The 26,505-nt window shown below is 41.3% G+C and overlaps 1 protein-coding gene across 1 annotated transcript; it reads left to right on the plus strand.

The window, feature by feature from the left end:
• The first annotated feature begins 1,455 nt into the window (after positions 1 to 1,455).
• On the plus strand, positions 1,456 to 26,283 carry LOC138528150 (olfactory receptor 52K1-like). The gene is made up of 3 exons (XM_069639602.1): positions 1,456 to 1,698; positions 21,327 to 22,256; positions 26,221 to 26,283. The coding sequence occupies exons 1-3, from the start codon at positions 1,456 to 1,458 to the stop codon at positions 26,281 to 26,283; spliced, it is 1,236 nt and encodes a 411-aa protein (XP_069495703.1).
• The last annotated feature ends 222 nt before the right edge of the window (positions 26,284 to 26,505 follow it).

The following is a 26,505-nucleotide window of genomic DNA, read 5'->3' on the forward strand; positions in this document are numbered from 1 at the left end:
GCTCTCATGCTGCATTGATTCATGTCAGTATATGTCCAGACTGCAGTGTGGGCGTCATGTAGCATGTACTGACACTGTCGGGTGGTAACATAGTGATTACCACACCACACCATGGAGATATGCAGGCAGGGCCTGTTGGTGGCTAGTGCAGTCCCACCCGCATCAATGCACCCCAGGGAGTACAACACATCTCGGTACAGATGAAACACAATTGCCATTGCAGGGTGGCTCACAGTGCATGACTCACATATTTGCCATGGTACCGGATGCATGGAGTATCATGGTATAGAATCATGTGCCATTACAATGTCAGTCCTGCCACATGAATGTCATGGCTCACCTTGCACCCCCAGGTGATTCTGGATATCCACTAGAGCCCTGGCTAATGACCCCATTGAGGGATCCACAGTTACCAGAGGGCATGGCATACAATTGTGCCCATGTGCAAACAAGGACAACCATTGAGCAGATGTTTGAAATCCTAAAGGCACCTTTTAGATGCCTAAACCGGTCAAAGGGTGCACTTATGTGCAGATCAGAGAAGATGGGCATATAGTCCTGGTCTGTGCAATGTTGCATAACATCTGCTTTCGACGAAACATACCCCTGCCCCAGAATTGGACATGCCACCACCAGAGGGCAGAGATGATTATGGTGATGATGCTGATGACGCAGCACCAGCCAAGCATAGGCACGTGCACATGGATGCCAGGGACAGGCGTTTTGTCCAACAAGAAATCATAGACAACTTCTTCTAAAACACCCTCATCGTTCACCACCCATGATATGTCACTGTATTGGATGTGCTCACTCAATAAAATTTGTACACACGAATACTGACTGTCCACACATTGTTGAAAGCAACTAGATTAACTTATTGAATAGCTCTCCAAACTACTGATCAAACACCCTCCCCACACACCCACCAGCCACTCCCCACACAACAAAACAATGAAGTTCCACTTGTCTGAGTCCATAGTGTCACTGCCTGTGCCTTCTCTTAGAAGGAACCTTGCCACAGGCAGGCGTAACTGTGTGTCTTTGTGAGCGGCACCTAGGGCTGCTCTGAACCGAGCTCACAGGGGTGGTTGTGCTAGAGGTGTGCTCTAATCCCTGAGCACCCATTCTCTCCTGGTTTGCCCACAGGGATAGTGCCACTGACGGACCAGGGCAAAGGCACAGTGCTGGACAGTCAACTGTATTTCCCCATGAATTAGCTGGACCTCACCAACCATCTCCTCATGTCGGGCCTCCATCTGGTGAATGCACTTATCCATCTCTCTGATGGTCAGCATTGGTGGTCGTGGTGGGCTGTGGAGGGTGGAGGGACTGAAGGTGGGAGAGGGATATGTGAAGCACTGTGGAGTGTCATCTGTATCTGGCCCACCATCTACTGCCTTATCCTCATTGGAGGTGGTACCTTGGGATATGGGGGCCTGCAGATGGGCCCTCTAGATGGCTGAAAATGTGGTCACACTGCCTGGAACTGTGGAGCAGGCTGCTCTTCCTGGGCAGCTGGGAGGGCTTGGGGAGCTGGCTAGGCTAGGGGTATGGACTACTGCACCTGGGCAGCCATCTGGCCTTGAGGTAGTGGCTGCTGTTCCTGGCCTTGAGGTGGTGGCTGCTTTTCCTGGCCAGCTGGTTGGCCCTGAGGTTATGGCTGCTGTTCCTGGGCAGCGGCCTGGACCTGTGGAGCAGGTATAGCTATGGATGTGGCACGTGTGGGCTGTTGGGCAGCCTGACTGGGTCTTGCATGGTCTGCAGACGAACTGTCACTGTTGCTGTCAGTGGATGAGCCTGTTAGGGTGAGAAAACATATCAGTTAGATGCCTGTGTATGACATTGATGCACTTGCATTAAACGATTTGAACATTGCATGTTCCCTGGCCTGGTCAAGATGTGTGGGGGGATTGTGCATTGATGCGTGCGTGCGTGCATGCATGCATGTATGGGGTCTGTCCAATTTGGTTGGACTCTTGGCATGCTGGCTTGTTGTTGTGTGTACATTGGGGATGTGCTAACGGTTCAGTAATGCGGGAGGAAGAGACCAAGTCTTATTAGCCATTGGTTTGGCCGCACACCCTAATGCCCACCAAGGGTTAATCTGTTTCCAGAATTTGTGTAGTTTAATCTATGGTTATGTGGTAAAAATGAAAATTAGATCATCCAATGTTGCGACAGATAGTTAATATTTAATCCAATAGAGTTAACGAGAAAATGGTTCTAAAATTTGTAGCAAAGAGCGGGATGAGGCTTATGCATTTCGGACCATTGGTCCTTCATCGGGGCCTCATGCCCTAGCTTGTAAGAAATAATACTTGTAATGTACAATCAAAGAAGTCAATCAGTCAATACCATCATAATGACAAAAAACCAATCACCGATCCATTATTGCATATTCACGTTACATTGGCAGGTCGCCCACAACCTGGTACAAGACACACAGTCACAAAAAACATATAGGACAAGAGATAACAGGAAGAACATATGTGACAAGAGATAACATGAACAAGATTTTTAAAAAATCAATTTAGCGTTCTCCATTCAATATTCATAGCACAATCAATAGAATTTTGTGAACTAAAGTAATATCAAATTGTAGAAAATCGAAATCGTGTGGTTGACAGTTATTGGCCAAGATAGTTCCACCCTATTGTTTTAGTTATTGAGTAAAAGAACTGCACAAGTGATTAATCTGCCTCCACCTGGGTCTCTTAATAGTGTGAAAATCTGTGCGGTCACCCGTGCCCTGGTACTATATTAAAGGTGACAGTGCAATTCATCTTAACGGTAACATCATGATACTTGATTCACAGATATTGTTGGTGTATCACTGCTAAGAGCGTGTGCTAGTAAGTATGAAGCGTGGTGGGCCCTGATTAGGCTGTCTACTGACCAGTGTAGGACAGTGAATAATGCCCGCGATTGACTGCTTCGTGCAGCGTGATCTGCGAAACAACGTATACAAATTACAATACTTGTTGGAAAAATGTAGAACGCCACGATTGTCATCCGTGGTGGGCAGCCCTTACCGTTCTACTCAATCAGCGTGGTGAGATGCACGGCAGCAACAGCAAAAGCCAGAGCTGTTGTGCCTGTCTTTGCTTGGACGGCTATGTTGCCATGGTAACCATAGCTTTGCCTGACAAGATGGCCGTAAGGCTGTCACAGCGGCGGCCATCTTGAGATAGTTTGATGTTATTTCTCATTTTTCGTATGTCCTGACTACAATAAAGCAAGTTCTGCTATGTGAGACAGGCTCAGTTATGTAAAACCAATAGCAGTCATGCCGCATATTGTGATACAATTGTGATTTAAAAAAAATGAGTAATAATAAAAATGAAAAATGATAATTATGTGAACTCGAGCACTATCATGATAGTGTTGTGCGATCATGTTTATGTTCTCATGGATGAGTCTGTCATTATTCTATCCCCTAATTGGGAGTGTCATGTCAGAGGAATCTGACTTGACCTATGACATTCATGGTGTCCTCTGTCTTCTCATACTCTGATGGTCCACTTAGTCTGCACTCATACTAGTGTTTCTGTTTGTGTGTCACAACTGATTAGGTGTGGCATGTCTAGTGTATACCCTCTCATGTATACATAAACTACACTGAATATACAGTGTGCATGATTTTTGTAGTTCATAGACATTAGCATCAGAAGAGTCAAAAAAAGACAGTGAGAAAAAAATGTTTAGAAAAACATCTACCATAAGTATTTAAAATGTGTTGAGATAAAATTTCACTCCCATGGCACATGCACCACCAACCCCATGCATCAGGAGTGTCTTCCATCGTTAGTAATCTTGTGATGTGTAGTGGTGGTATCTCATAAATCGCAGGTCCGTTAAGTGACTAAAGTCGAAGCTGTGGGTATCCACTCTAGAAAGTAGTTACAGAAAGCAGTTGAGGTTCCACTCCCCATTCATACCATGGGGTACCCATACTATTCAACTGGTCCAGAATGCTTCACGTTACTGTATTTTTTTCTTTGTGTCTTGATGCTGTCCTTGCTTATTATCTCCAGCACTTGAAATGTTAGTTGTGCAGCATTGTGATTCTGTTCAGTAAGATGTCTTGCTACTGATGATGTGGGTTTTTATTCCTTATACAAGATTTATGTTCCTTCATATGAATCCTGACTTTCCTCGCCGTTTCGCCAACATAACATAGGCCATATGGGCACTTGATACAGTATACAGCATTTTCCCTGTTGCAGGTAGCAACGTCTCTCAGTTAGATTTGTCCCCTGTACTGGGATGTGAAACTGTGTTCCCTTTAATTATATGTGGCAGTTGCTGCAGTTCAAGCACAGGAAAGTTCGTTGCCTGTTGGTCTTGATGGTGTTTCTTTTTGTGTCTCTTGTACTGATCAATAGATCTCTCAAATTGCTGCTTCTTTGGTAAGCGAAGACTGGTTAGTTGTGAATAGTTCCTTCATTAGATTGTCACTAGTCAGAATGATCAATGCTTAGTAATGTATTTTTGGATTTGTGCGCTTTGGGTGGAAAAACGTGAAACATATACTACTGTGGGTGCTGGTGGTTTAGCCTTGGTCTGTAGAAGGTCTTCACGTGACTGTGTATGCACTTTCTCCATTGCTGTCTGCAAATCTTCATCCAGATACCCTCTCTCTCTTGAAGCTTCCTCCTTAGTTTGCCCAGTTCAACCTTACACTCCTCTGGATCACTGATGATCCTTTTTTAACCTTAACGTTTGTCCAGTTGTATTCCTAGCTGTCGATTTGGTATACAATGATGTGCTGATCTGCAGATTCCCCACATTCATGTTAACGTCCAGATAGTGGATGCCGAGATCTCCTATTTCAGTCGTAAACTGAATTCTCTGTTTTATACCATTAATGTCTGTGAGGAACTGTGTGAGTGTCTCTTTATCCCCATGCCAGATTCAAAAAATATCATCAATATACCTGACCCATATTTTGATTTTGTCTTTCCATGCAGGGTTCTCAAATTGGTGCATAAAGCAATATGCATATGCAAGTCTATGGTGGCACCCATTGCTGTCCCGGAGGTTTGTAGATAACAATCATCTGCATATTGGAAGTATGAGCTGGTTGCAATGAATGCTAATAATGTCATTATGCTCCGATATCTTCTTCTTAGAGTAATAGCCATTCAATGGTCTCCTGTCCCAGGTTGTGTGGTATACTCGTACAGAGGCTGCTGACATCAAAGGTAAAAAGAATGTCATCTTTGGTCAAAGTGATGTGTTCGAGAATATTCAAGAAGTGGGTGCTATCCTTGACTTTAGTGGTAGTCTTTTGGATAATCGGTTGCAAAAAGTTATCGATATATGTACCTAATGGATGCAATTTTCCTCCTGTAGCATCGACAATCAGTCTTCCGGGTCGGTTGATGAAGCTCTTATGTATCTTAGGAAGATGGTAAAACTGGGGAATCTGTGGTTGTTTTGTTTGTAAGTATACTTTCGCTTTCTGTGTGATAAATCCCATTTCTTCTGCTCTAGTCAATAGTTTGTCCAGATTGTTTACAATGTTGCTGAAAGGCTTGTGATCGATTCTAGCATATACTGTATGATCATCCAATTGTCTTTTACATTCTTGTCTATAGGCCTCCATGTTCAATAAGAACAGGGCTCCTCCTTTACGAGCAGGTCTAATAGTAATGCTTGTGTCTGTGTACAGTGTTTTGATAATTGATAGTTCACCTCGGCTCAAGTTATTGTTCCATGGTCTACCAAAGTGGACCTTGTTGAGGTCTGCCAGTGCCATCTTTTCAAATATATCTATAGCAGGTACATTGATAGCAGGTACGTTGATCGGTGCTACAAATGTACTCAGGAGTTTGAAATTGACAAATTCAGCGTGTATTGTCTGTTTTGTCTTGAGTCGGAAGTTCCTCAAAGAAAACCTTAAATTATTTCAGTTTACGTACCAATTTATGTAGCTCAACTTTGATGTTAACTAGTTTGGTACAGTAGTTTGGTACAAATTTAAGTCCTTTTTGCAGTGTGCGATTTTCTTGCACGGTTAGCGTCCGGTGTGACAGATTGACTACTAGGTCTGATGTGCCTGGAACCTAGTCGTCATTCCCTGTCCTTTTCCTCTTCCCCCTCAGGGTTCTCTTCCCTTTTGTCTTGCTCCTAACAAATCTTTCTGTGGGATATTTCAAGCTCTCTCTTTGTTCAAAGAGGCTATCGCTACACCTGATGGTCCTGCCTTTTGTTCTGAGCGTGCTGTAGTTGTTTCTCCTCTGGTGGAGTCATTGTCAGAACTGCTGTTGTCTGAAGAGGGATTGCTAGGTCATGTGGGTTGTGGTTGATATTCATCCGCCCATTTATAAACCTCATCATTCAAATAGTCGTATGCCTCCGACGGTACATGTGTATCCTCCTTAATTCCAGATCTGCTGTGTATCCCTCTAGCCATTTGTTGATATTGGCTAGGATGTCTGTGAAAGTTTCGGCATCATTTAATGCTGTGATTTCAACTGTTAGTTCATCAATTTAATTTGCAATATTGTTAGGTTCACGGAAAGCACTTTAATGTTTAGCAATATTAAATAAAATGAGCATGTATTCAATATGTGTTCCCACTTCCTAACAAACTCTTTATTTTCCTTGCACAATCTTGCACAATGTTGGTCTGAGTGCAATGAGAAGTCGGCGTAGCATTCTTTGAGCTTTGTAGTATCTGCCTTAAGTCACCACGTGTAGTTTTCTACTGATTAACCTCCGGATGGTATACTCTAACTGTTTGATCCTTTTTTGAGGGTTAATATGGTCAAGGATGTTTCTTTGATCAAGCCTAGGATTCATTTTCTTCATCTGCAGTAAAGCCGAGTGTTGTTGCTTGTAGTTCAGTAAGGTTTGCAATCTCTTCATATGACATTATCACGTGCCTCCACTCACATCATGGCAGTGTTTCCGGGTGTGGATATTTTAAATTGGATTGGTCTTTCCAAAATGCCCACCAGACAACTTCCAGTCCCTGCAATGATGCTGTTCCCAGTACTGGTGTTACTGGTGCCAGTTATTCTGTCATCATGGAGACAGATCTGCTGTTACCTGCACTTTTTAATATGGTAGCACTGTCATTTCTAATTGTTTTGGCTATTACTATTATGCCAGTGTGACCGTTTATGGATAAGCTAGCTGCGTGCGCCCGCAGAGTTGTAATTTGCTAGTGATTCCGCCATGCTGGTAGCCAGCAACGGTGCTACAGGATTGGCAGAATCACCAGCATTGTTATGGGAAACTTGTAATGAGTTCCTATGTGTCAGTAGAGAGCCCTTTCTTTATAATTATGTTCCGATAACCACGGTTATGGAAATGCACCAAAATGCACTAACGTGCTCCTTTTTCATAATCACGGTTATTTGATGAAAATTGAGATGGTGCCATTTTCAGTGTTTGAACACCTAGTGTCCCTCCAAACACACATATTCACTCTCCCTCCCTCCTTATGACGTCTTATGATCCTCTTCCTGTATAGTGATGTTTTATGTGATGCACTTACATTTTGTGTATTTGGTATTATAAGTGTATAGAATAGCTGTGGTCAGAATGAGATTATTTAGAGAGGTTATTGGAGAATTCCTATAAATCAATCTCTTTTTTCTTGCATTCTAGACTCCACAATTACACATAGTGTACTGTTTCCACCTCCACACCTCTAGCCTGATGTCATTTCAACTGCCCCCCCCCAAAGACTTTTCCCAACTTTTTATTAATGGATTAACGTGATTATAGATATGTAGGATGCATATAGCTGCGGTTATTCAGTTGCTTTAAATTCATTCTATAGCCACGGTTATTGATAATCTCTTCTTGGCAATCTCATTATTTCTTGTGTTCTAAATATCCCAGTTACACATGGTTTCCGCGTCCACCCTCCCTACCTCTAGTCTGATGTCATTTCATGCTTCCCACCCTTCAAATGACTTTTCAACCTTTTTTTACGGCTTCTTATGGCCTGTATAGCTGTGGTTATTCAGTTATTGGGAATTCCTTCTGTAGCCTCAGTTATTCACATTTCCTACCCTAGCTGTGGATATTGACAATTATTTTGTGTCAATCTTACATTGGGCCTCATTACACGGTAGGCGGAGGACCAAGGTCCTATACCGGCACCGCCTTGGTGGAAAGGGGAATTACCGCCCTATTCCAAGGTTGGCAAGGCGGTAATTCCCCCTTCCAACATTGCCCTTCCCCATTCCCATTTTTGCCCCATAGGGCATAATGGGAATGGAGAAGGCGCTAATTACGGGGCTGCAAATTGCGGTACCGTGATTAGCACCCTGATCCCTTTGCGGGTTGTTTTTCAACGCCTGTTAAACAGCAGGCGTTAAAGAACCTACCCGCAAAGGGACCTCGTAGGAAGGCAGTAAGGGTTTACTGGTACCAGTGCCCTTACCGGTACCGGTAAACCCTTACCGCCGTCCGTGTAATGAGGCCCATTGTCCTGGCATCCTAGACTTCACAATTTCACATTATGTCCTCTTTCCCCCTCCCCACATCTACTCTGACATCATTCCATGCTTCCCCCCCCTTCAAATGGCTTTTTGTTCACTTTGGTCTTTGGCTAGCCACTGTTATTTCCTGTTATAACTGTGGCTATCTTTCACAGTGAACAAAACAAAATGGCAGGTTTCTATTTCTGAAAATCCACTCTGCTGCAAAGCACCATGGGAAATATTGCTATAATTTTGAGAGAAGGGGACATCCCCTTTTCTGTCAAATATTTTAAAAAACGACTAGATGCAATAAACCCATACCCCCCCCCAAAAAATCTAATCAACACTTTGTGCCCATTTTTTTTCATACCTAGTCCAATTCCATCAAGTGGTTTGGGATGCGTGCTTGAGCAACAAAAAGGACTTAACGCAATGCGACCCCTGGAATTCAGTACTCACATTTTGAGTAAGTCCACTATGCACCCTCTTTTGCAGTGCAAACGACCACGATGATGTCATCACTTATGACATCACTGATGACATCACTGATGATATCATTAATTAGTGACATTGGCGGGCTTCGAGCGGAAGTGGCAGACTTTGTGCACATCCTCTGACAAACTGGCATGCTGCCTGCTCCAGAGACAATACAGATATTCCATCAGATCAAAGAAGAGGGCCTACATCTATCCAAGGCAAGCCCACATCTCTGGGGCCACTAAGAACATGAATCTGACTGCAGTCTCCATTTTCCCTCTGCCTTCCCTGGCCCTCTGCACTGCACTGGCCTCTAACCTCATTACTAAAACTCAGGACATCCTGTCCCCACACTCCTCTACACCACTCCCATTGACCTAACCCACTCTCATGCCTCCCTTGGCCCCTCTCTCCCTTTCCCACCTACTTGCCTCTTTCTCTCCCACAACACCTGATGAGGTCTCTAGACAAGTACGCTCTATGAAAGTCTCAACCAAACAGGTGCTCCCCTGCTCCTCCAGAATAATCAAGGACAACATGGTCTCCTTGCTCCAACATTGGCTGATTTCTTCAATCACTCCTTTGCCATTGGAACCTTTCTGTTACTCCTCAAGCACTCCTTTGTGTGCCCTCTCCTCAAAAAGCCTTCTGCCGACCCCTCCTGTCTGGCTGATTGTTAGGTAATAATTAAAGCAGTCACACTGTGTGAGACTACATAACCCTTATCAGCTTGGTATTAGGTAACCCACCTTTTGGTATCAGTCTGTACTACACAAGTGGGTTGTGTGACTGAGCAGCCAGGCCTATCTCAAGAGGAGTTAAATGTGAGCTGTGGAGCTGTACAAATGAAATCCATAAATACAAGTAGCCAAGTAACACTTACACACAAGGTGTCTGTTATGCATAGTTATTTATTTAATTAACATACATATTTAAATAAGCGTTCTTTAAAAAGGCAAATTATGTAACATTGTAAATATATAGAAATTTACGATTATATGCTCAACTATGGATTACTCGACCGCTGGTATTCGGTTCTTGCAGCAACGAAGAAGTACAGCCAGTCAGAAACGATGGTCCAGTGGAGCTTGTCTTAGGGCTAGTTGGTCCCACTAACCCAAGGGGAGAAGCTGTTCCGTCCAGAGCTTCTCTGTCGAAATGAAAAAGGAGTTTCAGCACAGCAGCATGGCTTCACTGGAAAATTCAAAGGCCCAGGAGGATGCAGCAAGCTTCGTTCATGGTTTCATCGTTGGGTGTTTCTCCCAGTGGCTGACTCTGCCTCTAGTTCCAAACCCTCACCTTTTAAGCAGGTTTCTCCCATTCATGCACCACCTAGGCTGTCAATCAAACAGCAGGGTGACAGCCAGCCAGCCAATCAGGACTGGTTGCATTCAGGCATTCCTCGAGACAAAGGACAGAAAAGTTTCGGTTACCTCCCTCACATCGTGCCCTTCCAGACACACTTGCGCCAGAGGCAGGCTTTAGGGCTGTAGCCCGCCAAAGGAAAGACACACAAAGGGCTCAAATCTGTCTCAACGCACAGAGTAAAACCCAAGAAAGACTTCACAAATAGAAAAGTGCAAAAAAAAAGACAAAGGGCCATTTTGACAACATGGTACACATGGATGCTGTACTGCATCTGAGGGTTCAGCCTGCGGTAGAAAAGCACAATGGTAGGAAAAATAAAACCACTGCCACCAGTCATTTAAAGTAGTGAGAGTAACATAAAAATGTTACATGAGAATGTTGTATAAGGAACTCCCTACTAGCGAACCCCCCATCACTCCACGTAGGATGGTGTGTGCTGGACCTACAAAGAGAAAAGGTAAGTAAAGTCAATTTCACTTTACTAATTTTGGGAACTACAGTTCACAAAAGAAAAGGTATTTAAACCTTATGAGAAATCTAAAGGATTTCTCAGTGGCACTGTACTGAAGGTGCTGTGCGTCACTATACAAAACGTAGTTGCCTCTGGAGTTTGTCAGACTCCAAAAACAGTGAAAACACATAATCCAAATCAAGTTAAAACATATGATACAGTGTGAAAAAGATCTCGCTCACTCCAGGTGAAAATTAAAAAGTCCTAAAACCAGCAAAAGAGCAGAGTCCTCTAAGGTTGAAGGGAATTAGCACAGAAATGAGAATTCTCCCTAACACCAAGTGCATAGAGTGGGACCAAGGAGAATGGAACCGGTGCTAGACCAAGAGATGTTGTGGTTGCCATAACATCATATGGCTTAAAAGAGAACATTCTGCATGCAGCAAGAACAGATGGGAATATCTCAATGAATGGGGCAAAGCTGCAGTTGTTCGAGGACTTGGCGGTATTAACACTGCAAAAGCGAAGAGATATGGTCCCAGTGACATGCGCTTTGATTACAAAACAGATTCCATATAAGTGGACATTTCCATTTGGGTTGCTTTTTACTCTGGAGGGCGTACAGCATTGAAATAATTCATGTGCGAAAGGTCTGGCACTATTGAACTTGGAGGATGAAGAAGGGCATGGAGAGAGACGAACAAGGCCCTCCTCCCAACGGGGATGCGACAATGGGACTGGTCTATGGTGCAGGAGAAGAGGGGCGGCAGAGTGGCAAAATTGAAATGTCCGTTGGGGAGAGCACAAGGGGTCGAGCGGAAGGGGGAGCGTAGGGTGGTAGATAGACAATTGGGTTGTTAGTTATTGGTTTCATCTGCCACTAGCAGTGGACTGGTGGAGGATGTCTTGGAATCTAAGGGACTTGTTTGATACTTCCCAGAGGGGTTCACCTCAGGTAATTTTCTAGGCCAAAGCTTTGGGGTGGGTCCCCGAGGGTATCATAGGGTCTTCGGCCTGGTATTGAAAGGGTTTGTTGGGGGTGGTTTGGTTGGGAGATGGGGGGGTGTTTGGGGGGCAGAGGATGTGAGGAAATGGTTACTGCCAGAGGCTGCGGAACAATACAATTATGGCATTGAACAGTAGAATTATGTTTTGCATTCAAAATAGTATTTTATAATCTCAGGGGATTAAAAAAAAGGTGGAAGCTTTAATGAAAAAGGAGACTGGGGATGTCATCATGTTACAGGAGACACATACTAAGAAGGTAGATAAATCGGTTTTGAAATTGCGGCCTTTGTCCTGAATTGTTAAATCCAATGCAGCGGGGAAAACCTCAGGGGTCCTGATAGGACTCAAACATACACTCAGGGCTACGATTGTGCAGTCTCTGGTGGGCATGTAGGGGAGATACATATTTCTATTAGTGCAATTGGAATATAGACAAATCACCTTGGCAACGGTATATGCGCCTAACACAGGACAGGTTGGGTTCTTATGAGAGGTAGAAGCAAGGTTGGAGGGCTTTGTAGCAGGTGAAATAATATTCACAGCTGATTTTAATTTGGTGTGGGACCCTACTATAGATAGAAGTGGGGGTTTGGGGCCTGGAACAGCACTACCCACACAGGCGTTGAAGGAAAGATTTGAAAATCGAACACTACGAGATGTATGGCAGACTAAGAGAGGAGATGAAAGTGGATACACATGCTTTTCTCATATACCAATCCCTGTCAAGAATTGATTATGCGTGGGTAAGCTTAATCGGGGAGGTAAGGAAAATAGGTCTGGGCTCTATATCATTATCTGATCATGCCCCTTTACTAGTGACAGATATGGGGCCACTTATAGGGTTGTGGGTCTGGACGTTTCCAGTTGAACTGCTGAGTGATGGAACGGCGGTAGAGGTGATAAGGGACAAGATTGATGGATATTTTTCTGTTTATGGCAACCAAACCGCCTCGCCAGAAGGAACCTGGGACGGCTTTAAGGCAGTAATGTGAGGAAAGAACTTATTGCATTTCGAGCCCAGCAGGAGAAACAGAGGGTGAGAATGGAAGGGGGCCTTGAAGCTCAATTGTAAGACACTCAAAATGCTATAGTGAAACGTAGAACGTGGACCCTTTAAAAAAAGGTTAAAGGAACTACATAGCCAAATAAATGTGTTGCCGACCCGTAGGGCAGAGAGATACCTGTTGATGACCAAACAGAGGTATTATGTGCGAGCCAACAAAGCAGATAAGCTGTTGGCTCACCAGTTGAAGGGATCAGTAGCAGCTATAACGATCCAGAAGATTGGGCAGCCCGATGGATCAATCACAACCAAATTGGTAGCAAAACTGAGACTTTTGCTCAGTTTTACAAATTACTATACGTGTCAAACCACCCTGATCCTTGGGAGATACATCACTACTTTTTATATATATCTTTGCCAAGGATACCAGCTGTCGAGCAGGAAAAGTTAGATGGCTATATTAGGGAGGAGGAAGTGGAGGCAGAAAAAAGGGCATTGCCACTAAATAAAGCGCGGGACCGGACTGGTTGCTGGCTGCTTTCTATAAATAATACGCTAGGCAATGGTTCCAAGGTTGGTAGAGTTGTTTAATGAGGTAGTGGCAAGTGGGGGGGTAACACTGACCATGACAGAGGCGAAAGTAGTGGTGTTTGGGAAACCAGGTAAAGACCTGACGAAATGCAGTTCTTATAGACCCATCGATTTGATGAACATTGATGCAAAACTGTATACGGGCATTCTGGCAGCGAGATTAGCACCTCTCCTTTCGGACTTGATAAATGCTGATCATCATCATGGGGAGACAGAACTTTGATAATATTAGGAGGGTGCTCCATGTAATAGAGTAAGCTAATACTAAAGGATTCCCAATGTTTTCAATGTTTGTGTCACTGGATGCCGTAAAGGTGTTTGATAGGGTGGAGTGGCCTTTTTTACTTGCTGCTATGGAGCAGATGAGAATGGGGACTACGTTTATACGGATGGTACGGGCAAATACCGAGATCCCTAAAATACGTCTTTCGGTTAATAAACAAGTGTCACGTAACATAGAAATTGGCTGGGGAACAAGGCAGGGATGCCCACTATCGTCCCTTCTATATGCAATATATTTGGAGCCTTTCTTGCACAAACATTGATTGAGGTTGGCGATACAGGGCCTCCCTTTTGGACGGGATGAACATAAGGTTGTGGCCTTTTCAGACGATATGTTAGTAACATTAATACACCCCAAACTATCAATACCTGCACTGCTGCTGGAATTGACAGATATAGAGCGAGTGGTGACCTTTAAGATTAACATAGGGAAATCAGAGCTCCTAGAATTCTGCCTCTCTACAACACAAAAGGAGGCTTTACTTTCATATTCTCCGTTTGTTATGGAAGACAGCTCCATCAAGTACTTTAGGGTTAATATAACTAAGGCGGTTTTGCAGATGTTCAATAGCAATTATCCACAAGTGCTACAAAAGGTAAAGGAAGATATGGGGAATTGGACCCCGGTTTGAATTTCATGGTTAGGAAGGGTAGCTACTATTAATATGGTGACTCTCCCGAGACTACTTTACACGTTCCAGGCTCTTCCAATACCGGTTCCACGTTCATTCTTTATGGCACTGAATAAAGTGTTTTTCAGATTTCTTTGGCGACATTAAACCCCGAGAGTTGCACCGAATTTTGTAAAATATTAAGAGGCAGCACAATTACGTGTACTCTGTGAATGGTTTATGGGAGATATCTTGAAACACTGGGTAAGGATGGATAGGGCGATGGCGGAATGACCATTAGAAGGGGTCCTCTGGCTACATAGACAAGGCAGGCTCCCAAACAGACAGATTAGCCAAGTACCGGCAGTGATATGAGATATATGGGAACAGTTATTAGAAAAGGGAAACCTACCTACGGGTCCATCCCCGTTTACCCCATTATTTTGGAATCGGCAATTCCGTCCAGTGATGGTACAGGGAGCGTTCAGACAATGGCGGAAAGTGGGAGATGTGATGCAGGGAGCGAATATCTCCACATTTGAGGAATGTAAATAGTTTGTAGGTCTCTCAGAGAAGGATAGTCTGGAGTGCTATCAGTTAAGATATTGGAAAGCCAGTTTAGGGGGTAAAACAGCAGCAGAGAGAGGGCTCACAACGTTTGAAACATATATCACCACACATACGGGAAATCGATAACGGTGTCAACGTTATACTCAATATTGATGGAAAGGGAATTGGGACAGGTCTGGGGATATATGCACAAGTGAGAGAAGACCTTCAGGATGGATCTTCCAAGGGATCACTGGAAACATCTATGGGCAAACATTTCTAAACTTACAAGGTTGATCGAAGCCAGGGAAGCGTGGTATAATATCATGGTCCAATGGCACTATACCCCCGAGAGATTGTATAAAATGCATCCATCAACTACAGAGATATTCTGAAGGGGGTGTGGTAAGAAAGGGGATTGGAGACACATCCGGTGGAACCGCCCAAGCTTGGGAACATTTTGGGAGGAGGTCACGACCCAGATAAAGACGATGGTAATCCCTGATGTGAATTTGACACTTAGGGAATGGATGTGTGGTTTGTTTGATCCGGAGATCCGTCTGCCAACTAAGATACATAGCAAAGCTTTTATGTTAATGGTGATAGTGGCATGGCTGGTCATAGCGAGTGGCTGGAAACAAAAACGACCACCAACGATAAGGCACTGGTTATTTAAATTGTGGGGGTTTATGGCAATGGATTGGATGACGTATAATTTGCAAGGGGAATATGTGAGATTCCAACGAGACTGGGCAATGGTCTTGGGCGTTCTTAAAGGTGGCTTTGTACAGCAATGGTTTTCTCATAACTTGAGAATATTGAATATTATGTAAATAAGAACAATCAGTGTGTATCTGTGCTGTGGATAAATGGTATCAGGACACTGCCCAGGGGTTGGAGGGGGAGAAGGCTAAGAGGAAAGGGAAGGGGGCGTTATGTTGTCTTATTTAAAAATGCCCATACAAATACTCCAAAATAATCATTACTGCCTACTCATTGTGAAATATTTTATTTTATGTATTTATTTATTTTATTATACTTGGTTTATTGCAAACATTTCACCTTTTCCATCCCAAATACATACACAATAATTGTATTGTTCAATGTCATCCTCCCTATTTCGATTACAACACCAATGATAACAATTATTTAATTAAAACAAATAAAAAACAATAATAATTATCTCCTCTCACTAAAATCTTTAGCTTCATTTAAGAAAAACTGTTCACAAATGATCAGTATCATACACAGTTAAAAATGCTTTCCATTAATCGGCTTTACAAAAGACTTAATTTAAAAATCTTATCAAAGCAAAAATCATAAAAAAGTTACCCCCGATAAAAACATCTACCACCATTCCTCTGCATTAAGAGAATTCCTCGCTGTAATACATTTTCACAAGTCATGTGTTCTTATAGCCGTACAACAGGGGCAATACAACAAAATGTGCTTTAATGTTTCCACCAGACCCTGTTTTTAGCAGAACCTACAACTGGAGTCTCGTTCCATTTTCTTTAGAGCGGTATCCTTGTTGGATATAAGTTTGAATGGAAATGTCATAAATTGATGATGGTAGTGGGTGCTAGGAAATATAAGTAGATATTTGGGTACCACATTGCAAGCTCTTACTTCATTATTTAGCTGTGAGAACAGCTTGTAGGTGAGCCTTGCCTATTTGGTTTATATCCAATCCAGGTGCCAAAGCTTACATTTTACTACAACTGGAGTCATCTCCAACAACTCTATTGTGGGTTCCAAATTATCTAAAATGTCATACATTTCCATTTCCATGCTATATTGGCCAAAGCTGCCCTTTCCCTCAACTTTCCTCAATAGCTCAAAGAGGGGAGAAACCTTGGTCATTACAACCTTGGCCATTCGAAACGGGAGGAAGAGACATGCAAATTACCACTGCGTACATTTATAGTAAACCAAGTACATATCTTATAGTCAATATTGTGACTCCTTTTGGTGTCAGTAAAACTCTCCTCCAAAAAGCTCTCTCGAATGTGACCCACATTTGCCAGGGAAGACTTAAAGAGACCTCTGCCCCATATTTAAGGCTTGACACTACTTTCAATGTATAGAAAGTCAGAACAGGGAGGATGATATCTCTTATGTATTATCAAACCGTGAGCGGCTAAGCATTTTACATTTACTCGTAACTCTATGGCCCGAGGGTTATCATTTATACTCACTTTTATGCAGGATCCCAAATAGGTAATAGAGTCCACCTGCCTTAACTCATCCAACCCCAAAGGCCATTTAAAGGAGGCCCTCTGCCTTCCATTCAGGGTCTGCAGGGTCAATATCCTTGTCTTGTTTGTATTAATCACTAAACCATTTCCCACAACGTAGTCCTGCAGTGAGTTTCGTCTTCGCTGAAGACCTATTGCAGTTTGGTCAATATGAACCAAATCATCAGCAAATAACATCCAAGCCAGGTCAGTGCCATTGATTTTAGGAGGAAAGGCAGAGGCTACATCCAAAGAGCTAGTAAGGTCAAATAGGAACAAAAGAAATAAGGCAGGGGCACATGGGCACCCCTGCATTAAGCCCTGGTAAGTTCTTATTTCCCTTGACAACAAACCCCTAGAGTCTAGTCTGACCTGATCTGTGGTGGTTAAATATCAGTCCTTTATAGTATAACACTCCGGGCCAATTCCAAGCTCATAATTTCTTTCACAACAGGTATCTGTCAATACTATCGAAGGCTTATAAATGTTGGTATTATTTACAATTGCCTTCAATTATATGACATTTAGTAGGAACAGGTTTGTACTAGTTCCAACTCCCTTCACAAGCCCTGTTTGTCTAGGATCAAATTGGCCTACGTGGTTAACCCATTTTCTCAGATGTCCTAAAGTCAATGAAGCAAACAATGTACCCAGAAAATCCAAAAGTGCAATAGGGCAGTAATTATTATGGTCTGCCCTAATGACCCTCTTAAATATGGGCACAATTATTGCCGATTTCTGCAAACTTGGAACTTCTCATGCTTTATCACCTGTTCAAAAAGACTAGTAATAAATTCTGCCCACTGCAAATGTAGTAAACCCATCCAGGTCAATGGCTCTCAAAGTACTAGACTTCTTGATTAGTACTTCAATATCGACTTTGTCAAACGTAACTTACTATGCACTAGCAACTTCTTTTCCAAGGGATTTCTTAATAGCATCAATAGGAGCAAACTGATTTCCAAAGTGTTCTACCCACCACCCTTCATTGCTGACATTAATTTGAACAGCTAACTTTAGAGTGCTTTTATTGTTAATTAGTTGCCAAATTTGAACCGTGTTTCTACTGCAAATAGCCTTTGACATTACTTTGACATCGTGTTGCATCATTTGAGCTCTATGATGGATTAACCAATTTCTATATCCTAGTTTTCTTTTCCTCAGAAGCATGTCTCTTTGTCCCTTCTAAAATGTGTTTATTTTCCTAATGTCATCACGCAGCTGTTTTTTGGCATCTTTGATCACCTTATAATAAGTATGTTTATGTGAGAAGCCCAGTTGAACAAAACTTTTAGCAACTACATCAAACTTGACCAATGTTGATCCGATGGTTCACAGGGAAGGAATCAAAAGGAAAAAATAGATGAAATGTCTTAGAATGCCATATATAATAAATTAACATTAGAATAGAAGTGTTCAATATAGTGATAGTGTCATAACTTATCAAAGAGATTGGTTACTCACTGTGCAGGAAATTCTATTTCTAATTTGTATTCTTCCCTTTATTTTTTTGATCAATTCCAGTCTCTGAGAAAATAAATGGCATATAATAATCTACCTTCCAATTTGAAAGGTTCTGAATAGATTGGTACTAATTCCTAGAATTCCAACTGAGAACATTTATAAGGATGCCCTTTAGTTGTAAAGTGGGCTTTTGTTCTCTTTATATTTTCTTTAGGTTCACTTTTCCATCTATTTCAGGTTATTTTAATTGCCTGATAATCATCCAGTATAAAATATCCTTTAAACATTGGTATATATAAGAACAAAGCTATCTGTATTGTCATTTACTGAATTACTATTCAATACAAGACAAGACAAAACCAACATTTAAACACTGGTATGTATTGGATTAAGGTATCATTTTCTTGAGTAGGTATCTAAACTTTGTAACTATCATTCCATATATTGCATTAGACTAGCTATGTTATTGTATCATAAAATGTATTCAGTGATTTCTATCACTTTGAGGTGTACTGACCTTTGATTTTCCTTTAAGTCGAAATGGCAGCTTTCCATGTGTTCTTGTGAACACTGCCATCTTGTAAACCAGTTAAATACGTTAGCCGTGATGTCATTTGCCATGGGTTGCAATGCATTGAGTAGATAAGAATTAATGTAAATGGCGGTCCATCATAATAACTTCCTGAACCTGGTCCTTATTAGAATATGAACACTTGTACTTATTCGGGTAATTCTTTAGATAATACAGCTTAAATATAAATTTGTGTTGTGTGAGTCATTTTAATTATTTCTAATGGGTAGGTATTTTTTTGTTACAAGTCCTATTTCATATAATTATGACAATATCAGCCCAGTGATAACATTGGTTAGTGTATTAATATGTGTGATATTTTTCAAGTTGAATATGATTCCATTTCATTGATGTTAACAGGTGGTCATGTCAGAGTTAATATTGTGAGGGGTCCAAGGAATTCCTTCTTTTTATATAATTTGATCAATCTAGGTCAATGAAGCAACATTTCTGGATATTCTGGAATTATTATGTGTTCATAGCATGCTTCTTGATTCATTCAAGTATTATCTGTCACATTTGTGCACATCCCTTTATCACATATTGTTGTAAATCATCATATATGCCAATAAAGGTTTTTCCTACAGTTAGGGCTGGATCTTGTCATGAAATAGTTGGATAGTCCACTAATCTCTTAGGTATTATATGATATCCCCAGTACAGTCATAAGCAGTAGATCACAATATCATCTCTATATTATTTGAATAAATAAGAAGTGTATATTAAATAGTCATCAGCCTATTTATCTTGTCCTGTACAGCCAATACATGTATTCATGTATCGTCATACAGCGTCCATACAGTCCTTGTGTTACAATCATAAATGTTCATGTTCATTAATTACTCAGAGGAAAAAATGCATTTTATGGTCATAAACATATTTGTGCAGTTTTGAATTAAGGTGATCTCATCCATTACAAGCACATGTGGAAAGGAATGATGCTATAATTCTCTGATATGTATTATTAGTATTGTTAGTATTATTATTATTATTATTATTATTATTATTATTATTATTATTATTATTATTATTATTATGATGATGATTACTATTCTAAGTCTGCACATGATCTTCTGGTGTAATGTAGGCCGCCTGCTGAAGGACCAAAGAAATATCGAGGCTTAGTACCACAAATAAAATACACCAAACACGGGCTGAAAAGATACAAGTATCTTTTATTGCTGTACTTTTTACAAAGCAAAACAGATAGCAAACATGCTCCCAACACCTCACAGTATATACCAGCAGACACAGTGAGGAGTGAGAGTGCTGGACGTCTAAACACAGACATATTTATACCATTTTAGCATATTGTCAAGCCTCTCTCGTTGTTAGTAATTTGTGGGCTAGAGTTTGTGCCTAGTTCACATGACAAATGTTACAATGTTATGCAAAGGATTAAATACGTTTACATGTCCATGAAACTACAATGATGCTGTAGGTTCTCTGATCCACGGTAAGCCTTATTCCAAGAGTCGCTACAATGCAGTTCAGCTCGGTGTTTATACAAGGATGAGGCTTGTAAGTGCAGACACACTTGAATGGCAGTTCGTATGAAGCGGAAGGTTTCTTTGCATACGTTAAACAGTCGGCTCTCGGTCAACCTAAACATTAATGAAACTCAAAGGTTGTTCGGCTCGACTGTAAGTCAAAAACACAGTCCACCATTTTAGAACATGGAACATGAGTCAAAATCAAAATGGCAGATGAGTCTTAAAATGGCAGCGAAGTTAACCCAAAATTGGAACTTTGCAACGTGGTTTTCTGCATAAAGCGAATGGGCTTAGGCCAATATTCACAATAAGGAGGCAATATATGATTATGGTTTAACACTGTGATACTGATCTTCTCAGAGCTAGAGCTTGGGGACTTGAGATTAATGGCTTTAAAGATGATACAGCCAGATTTAAACATGATATGTACTGACACCCGAAGCCAGTGTAGTTTGATGAGCGTTAGAGCGGTGCGGTTGAATTTGTGAAGTCCTTTGATGAGCCATGCTGCTGTATGTAGAACACACCTCCAGGGTGTCATGGTGGTTGCTACAAAGCTTTCCAATACTGAATTGTCACTAAACAGGTGGGAGAGGACCAAAGCTGGACATTAACATTCTATGCTCAGATCTCCGCATTGGAGTCCTCCTCTTTGAAAACTCTTTCTTGCCAACCTGATACAATAGCACTAACAGAGTTAAACTTAGACTTACAAAACTGTGAATGGTGCAGAAATTATATGTTCACCTCCAAATAACATTCTATTTTTGTTTCCAGGCAGAAGCACCTTACAGAAATGATGCGCTCGTGATGTCACCTGTCAACAATACAGAATTCACACTGTTATCATTCATCCTGACCGGCATCCCAGGGTTGGAGGCATACCACAGCTGGTTTGAGCCCCCGTTGTGCTTCATCTACATTGTCACACTGCTGGGAAACAGTGCTCTTATACTAGCCATTAAAACAATGCCTTCTCTTCACAGACCCATGTACCTTTTCATTTCCCAACTTGCTCTCTGTGATCTGGCTGTCAGCTCATGCATTGCACCGAAAGTGCTGAGTATCTTCTGGTTTAAGTCTGGAAAAATTAATTTCAGTGCTTGTCTAATCCAGATGTTCTGTGTCACTGCTGTTACCGCATTAGAGTCTGCCATTCTGTCAGCCATGGCTTTTGACCGGTATGTGGCCATTTGCAACCCGCTGAGGTACTCTGCTATTATGACAAATTCCCTCATTGCAAAAATAGCTATGGCCTCTGTTACCAGAGCCATTGTTCTGTGTGCACCACTTCAGTTCATCACTATGAGGCTGCCATTTTGCGGTAGCTATGTTTCCCATACATACTGTGAGAACATGGCCGTCTCCAGTCTTTCCTGTTCGGACCCCACTGCCAACAGCATGTACGGCCTTGCAGCATCTACTTTAATAGGAGTGATGGACATACTCTGCATTGCCCTGTCGTATATTCTAATTCTCAAGACTGCTCTACACTTTCAGCACACGAAAGACAGCTTGAAAGCCATCAGATCCTGCAGCTCTCATATTTGCATTTTAGCTGCAGGCTACATACCGTTTTTCTTTTCTGTAGTAGTGTCAAGATTACGTAAGAGTGTACCGATCTATGTACATGTCATTGTGGTGAACCTTTACCTCATCTTACCTCCTTTATTGAATCCAATTATTTATGGCATTACAATGAAGGAGGTAAGTATCGGAATGAGGCAAGTATTTCAAAAGTTTAAACTGAGACTAAGGCCCTCGTTATGAGTCAGATATCTGAATGTCTAGGGAATTGTACAGCATTTTAGTGCAGCATTTCTATGGGGGCCAGTTCACCACCATTCCCCATTCTAGAAGCTCCATCTCTCAACCTTTACCCATCCCCTCATTCTACACCGTCTATCTACATGCCCAAAATTTACCACTGTAAAATGCAGTAAAATGTCCCTCTTGAACATGGGGTCATATTCTGTGGCCAGATGGATGAATGCAGTTTTTATGTCCCACTGTTGATGGACAGCCAATATTTGCATGAGGTAAGCAGGGCATGATTAAGAGGTCAACTACGTCATTCAATTTCCTCCAACCACCACCTAAAAATACAAGAGGAGTAAAAAGAGCCATTGAAACAGCGATTACCTACAAAGGAAAGCAAGTCAAGATATGCAAGTTTATGCTGCATACAAAGCCGATCATAAAAGTGGTGACATCAGCTCAATTATGCTGCATGAAATTGAAATCTAAAAATTGGAAGCAATGCTATATCCCTTCAGCACGTTGCACACACTATTCATCTAGCGATTTCTGCATTTGTTAATTATTATTTACCACATCCATAAATCCAAGCCAATTCTCCCTGGGAATCTTATTGACGTCCTAAGACTGAGGCATATTCCAAGGTGTAGGCAACTGTTCCACCAGAGTCACCCATTGGATCTCAGGATTTCTTATTCATACTCACAACTTTAGGTCACCTCAAGAGAGTCAGCAAAATGGGACTGTGAGAAATGGAAAGTGGGAGGGTAGAGGGAGAGAGAGACGGGGGTCGCAGGGAGTAGAGGCTTAATTTCCTCCAACGAGGCACACACAAATGGAGATCAGACTCTGCCTGTTGGGAAGTGTAGCAAGAGATTGCAGGTGAATAAAAGCTCTGGCACTACATTCTGGAAGTTATAGCCAAAATGCCAAAGTGAGCAATATAGACTATGACAGCAGAAATGTTTCCGCACGGAATTATGGGAATCATACATAAATTACAAGACAGTCCTTTAAAAGCTGTGAGAAAAGGAGAAAAGGAAAGCTCAGGTTATGGTCTGTGTGAATTGCTGTGAAAATAGTTCACAAATGACTTGGTGAGGACGAGAGCTCTGCCACTGATGTATGGGAAACTGACTCAAAGCTCCAAAGCATCCAATGGGAGAGAAATAGAGCCGTAAGGCTGCAGTCTGAGAAATGTAGTGAAAGTAACAAAACATCCAAACAGCAATGTGAGAGAAAGAGAGCTCAGGCACTGCCTTCTGGGAAACATACACACATGCGTACAATAAAGATTGTGAGAGAAGAAGAACTTGGAAACTGAGATGTGGGAATTGGGATGAACGTAGCAAAGTGTGAGAATAGGAAACGATTAGGCCCTGCATTGCGAGATACAAAATGCTGAAGGGTTTACAAAAAATACTATTTTGAATGTTTAAACCTTTCATATTAGAATACAGTGGTTTTGAAATTAAACATGCACAGTGTAGATTAACAGTTTTCACAAATTCCTCATCTTTGCCAAGTAATGCACAAATCTATCCCAAGACTCACTCTTGTGCATTTAAAGAAACTGCATAGTATAGTATCATCTGCTCCCTCAGAGGGTGGACATGTATTAACATTCATTTTAATAAGGACACATGCAGATTCCAAAAAGATCACACACAGTAAAGTAAATTACTCCATGCAGTATATTTATCTGTGAATCCTACTGCGAATCCTAACTACTAATGAAGCTGATCGACATGTTATCGTGGTACCATGGGCTTTCTTTTGTTAGTTTGCCAAACCTGAAAATAAAATAATAAATTCACATGTTTTTGTCACTCTGCTACACGTGTAGTGACACATATAAAGGAGGATTCTGAATTGAGAATGTTCTCGCAAATCTATAAATGTTACATGTTAAAAGGTTCTCATTTACATACAGGGAATTATAAGGGAAATACATATTCCAATAAAATGTTATCATACTTCCTTAGAGGAGGCCTAAGTCACAGACAATGCATTCCCTAGTGACATGGTCAAATACATTGGACCAATGGAAGTAGAATGTTCAACTCAACAGTGAGTGATTCAGTGAAGAGAACCTATCAGAGGCTGTGTCCAATCCAAAATTGCAGCTTCAGATGTTGCTGCGTGGGTAGAGTTTGATGGGTATTGAAACCCAAACACACAGGAAGAGAGGAAAATCTTTGGGAAATCAGCAGAGGAAGAACGCCTGCCCAACAGTTGCGTGAGGCTCCGTCTGGAAGTGGCTGATGCAAATTCTCCTTTAGAAGGACTTTCTGAGAAGGAACAGAATGAAGAGGCATTTTCCAAAATAGGACCAGATTGCCTTGAGAGGAGCATTGTCAGCAGATGGACAGACAGAAATGATGAGCTTCACTGCCCATATCTGTCATGGGCCTTATAAAGACAAACCAGAAGTCACAACACTAATCCATGGAAATATGTCCCAAGAATTAATTAAATCTGAGATAGCAATTAAGAGTATTTTGGGGAGCCCTGTTTGTAGGCCACTGAAAGCTCCATATAGTATAAGGCACCTGTGCTATAAGATTGATAATTAAAAATTAAACCCTACACAGATTCACCTTTATAGGGATTTTCCTCATCAATCTGGGATCTCAGGAGGTTTTAGGTGTCCTATTTGAATCTATTTCTTAATTAAAATATTGGACTCCTGAGAGCGTGGAATTGATTCCTAGAGTATAGTGAGGAAGTTAGTTGTTAGTGTCCAAGCAATCCAAAAAGAAATAGAATTCCAGAACCAAAGCCTTTAGAATAAATATAACCAAGTCAACCCCACAAAACCTTCTTCTATGTATTCCCAACCTATATTACAATACTGTGCCATAGACAGAGTCCAATGTTTTAGAGTTAAATCATTCCTAGAATAAAAACACTGTATGTGAAGCTAATATTTCTCTCTGATGCCAACACTTCAATGGTTTCAGAGAACTGTTTTGTTTCAAATGTTATACCACACAAAGATTTTTGTCCATTTGAAACAAAGTGTAAATGACAGTGCATGTTTATATTGTAGAGGATTCTATTATTTTGCCTAGAATAATAATTCATGCATGCTTTTATATGTATGGATGTTTGTACGTGCATTGAATGCAAACAAATTGAAACAACAACAGGCAGGTTGTGTGTTTTCCTCTGTAGACAAGGTACCTGCAATTACTTGGGATATTGTGGTTGAAACCAGACATTCCACTTATCGGAGGCAGAGATTGTAGTTGTTAGGGGTACTGGATATGGGATATTTCTCTGTGTAATAATCCATTTTTAAAATGAAAATAACATATCTAGACATTACACAAATGGAGGTTAGTTGTCAGATGGGAAAGTTATTATGTCACTGATGTGTCCATGGTCATAGATATGTTTGAAATGTCATTGTTGTGCTAAATTTGATAGTTCCAGCTGAATAATCTTACGCTGAATACATTTATTTATTTATTTATTTATTTATTTATTTATTTATTTTCCGAATGAAACAGATATAAGACATTTTAGAAGTATGTTATATTCTGGCGAAATATTGGAAATGAGAAACATAATTTGGATTGCTTATTTCATAATTCATTATTTTTTAAATAATTATTGCTTGTGTTTGTGATCAAATATTTTATCTAAATGTGTCTCGGGGTGTAGTGGTTAGTTAAAAAATTGCCCAGGACCATGCCATGTCTCAATATTTTTTGAATGGGCAATGAATGATGTAGGGATTTGAGTCATGAAAACAATTTTAGGGAAAGAGCTCTGAAAGTAGGAGTCAATATATTGGAATAACAGAATCCATTACACCAATAATTGCAGAAGCTGTATGACTTCCACTAATATTGATGATATACATAAGCGTCTGAACCTTTCAACCAATCGCTTTTTCATCCTCAAGATGGTGGAAGACCGCGTATCCGAAAGAAAAACGATGATGAACAGAATTACATGGACTGCTTAAACGATATCAGAATATTAGCACTCATTCAACAAGCTAGAGATCGGAAAGAACAAGAAATCAAACAATTGAAAGAGGCCCTTTATAGCAACTAGGCATCAGTACAGAAACAACACAGTCTCTTTGGGGCAGTGCAAGGTGTGTGCAGAGAAGGCAAACAATGCTTTGTAAGGGAAATCATGGATATTAATGACACTCTGTGGTTGTGTTGGGAGGCACATGGCA

The sequence above is a fragment of the Ambystoma mexicanum genome, chromosome 7q (genome assembly GCF_040938575.1).
Source record: "Ambystoma mexicanum isolate Mex_15411 chromosome 7q, UKY_AmexF1_1, whole genome shotgun sequence".
Lineage (NCBI taxonomy): Eukaryota > Metazoa > Chordata > Amphibia > Caudata > Ambystomatidae > Ambystoma > Ambystoma mexicanum.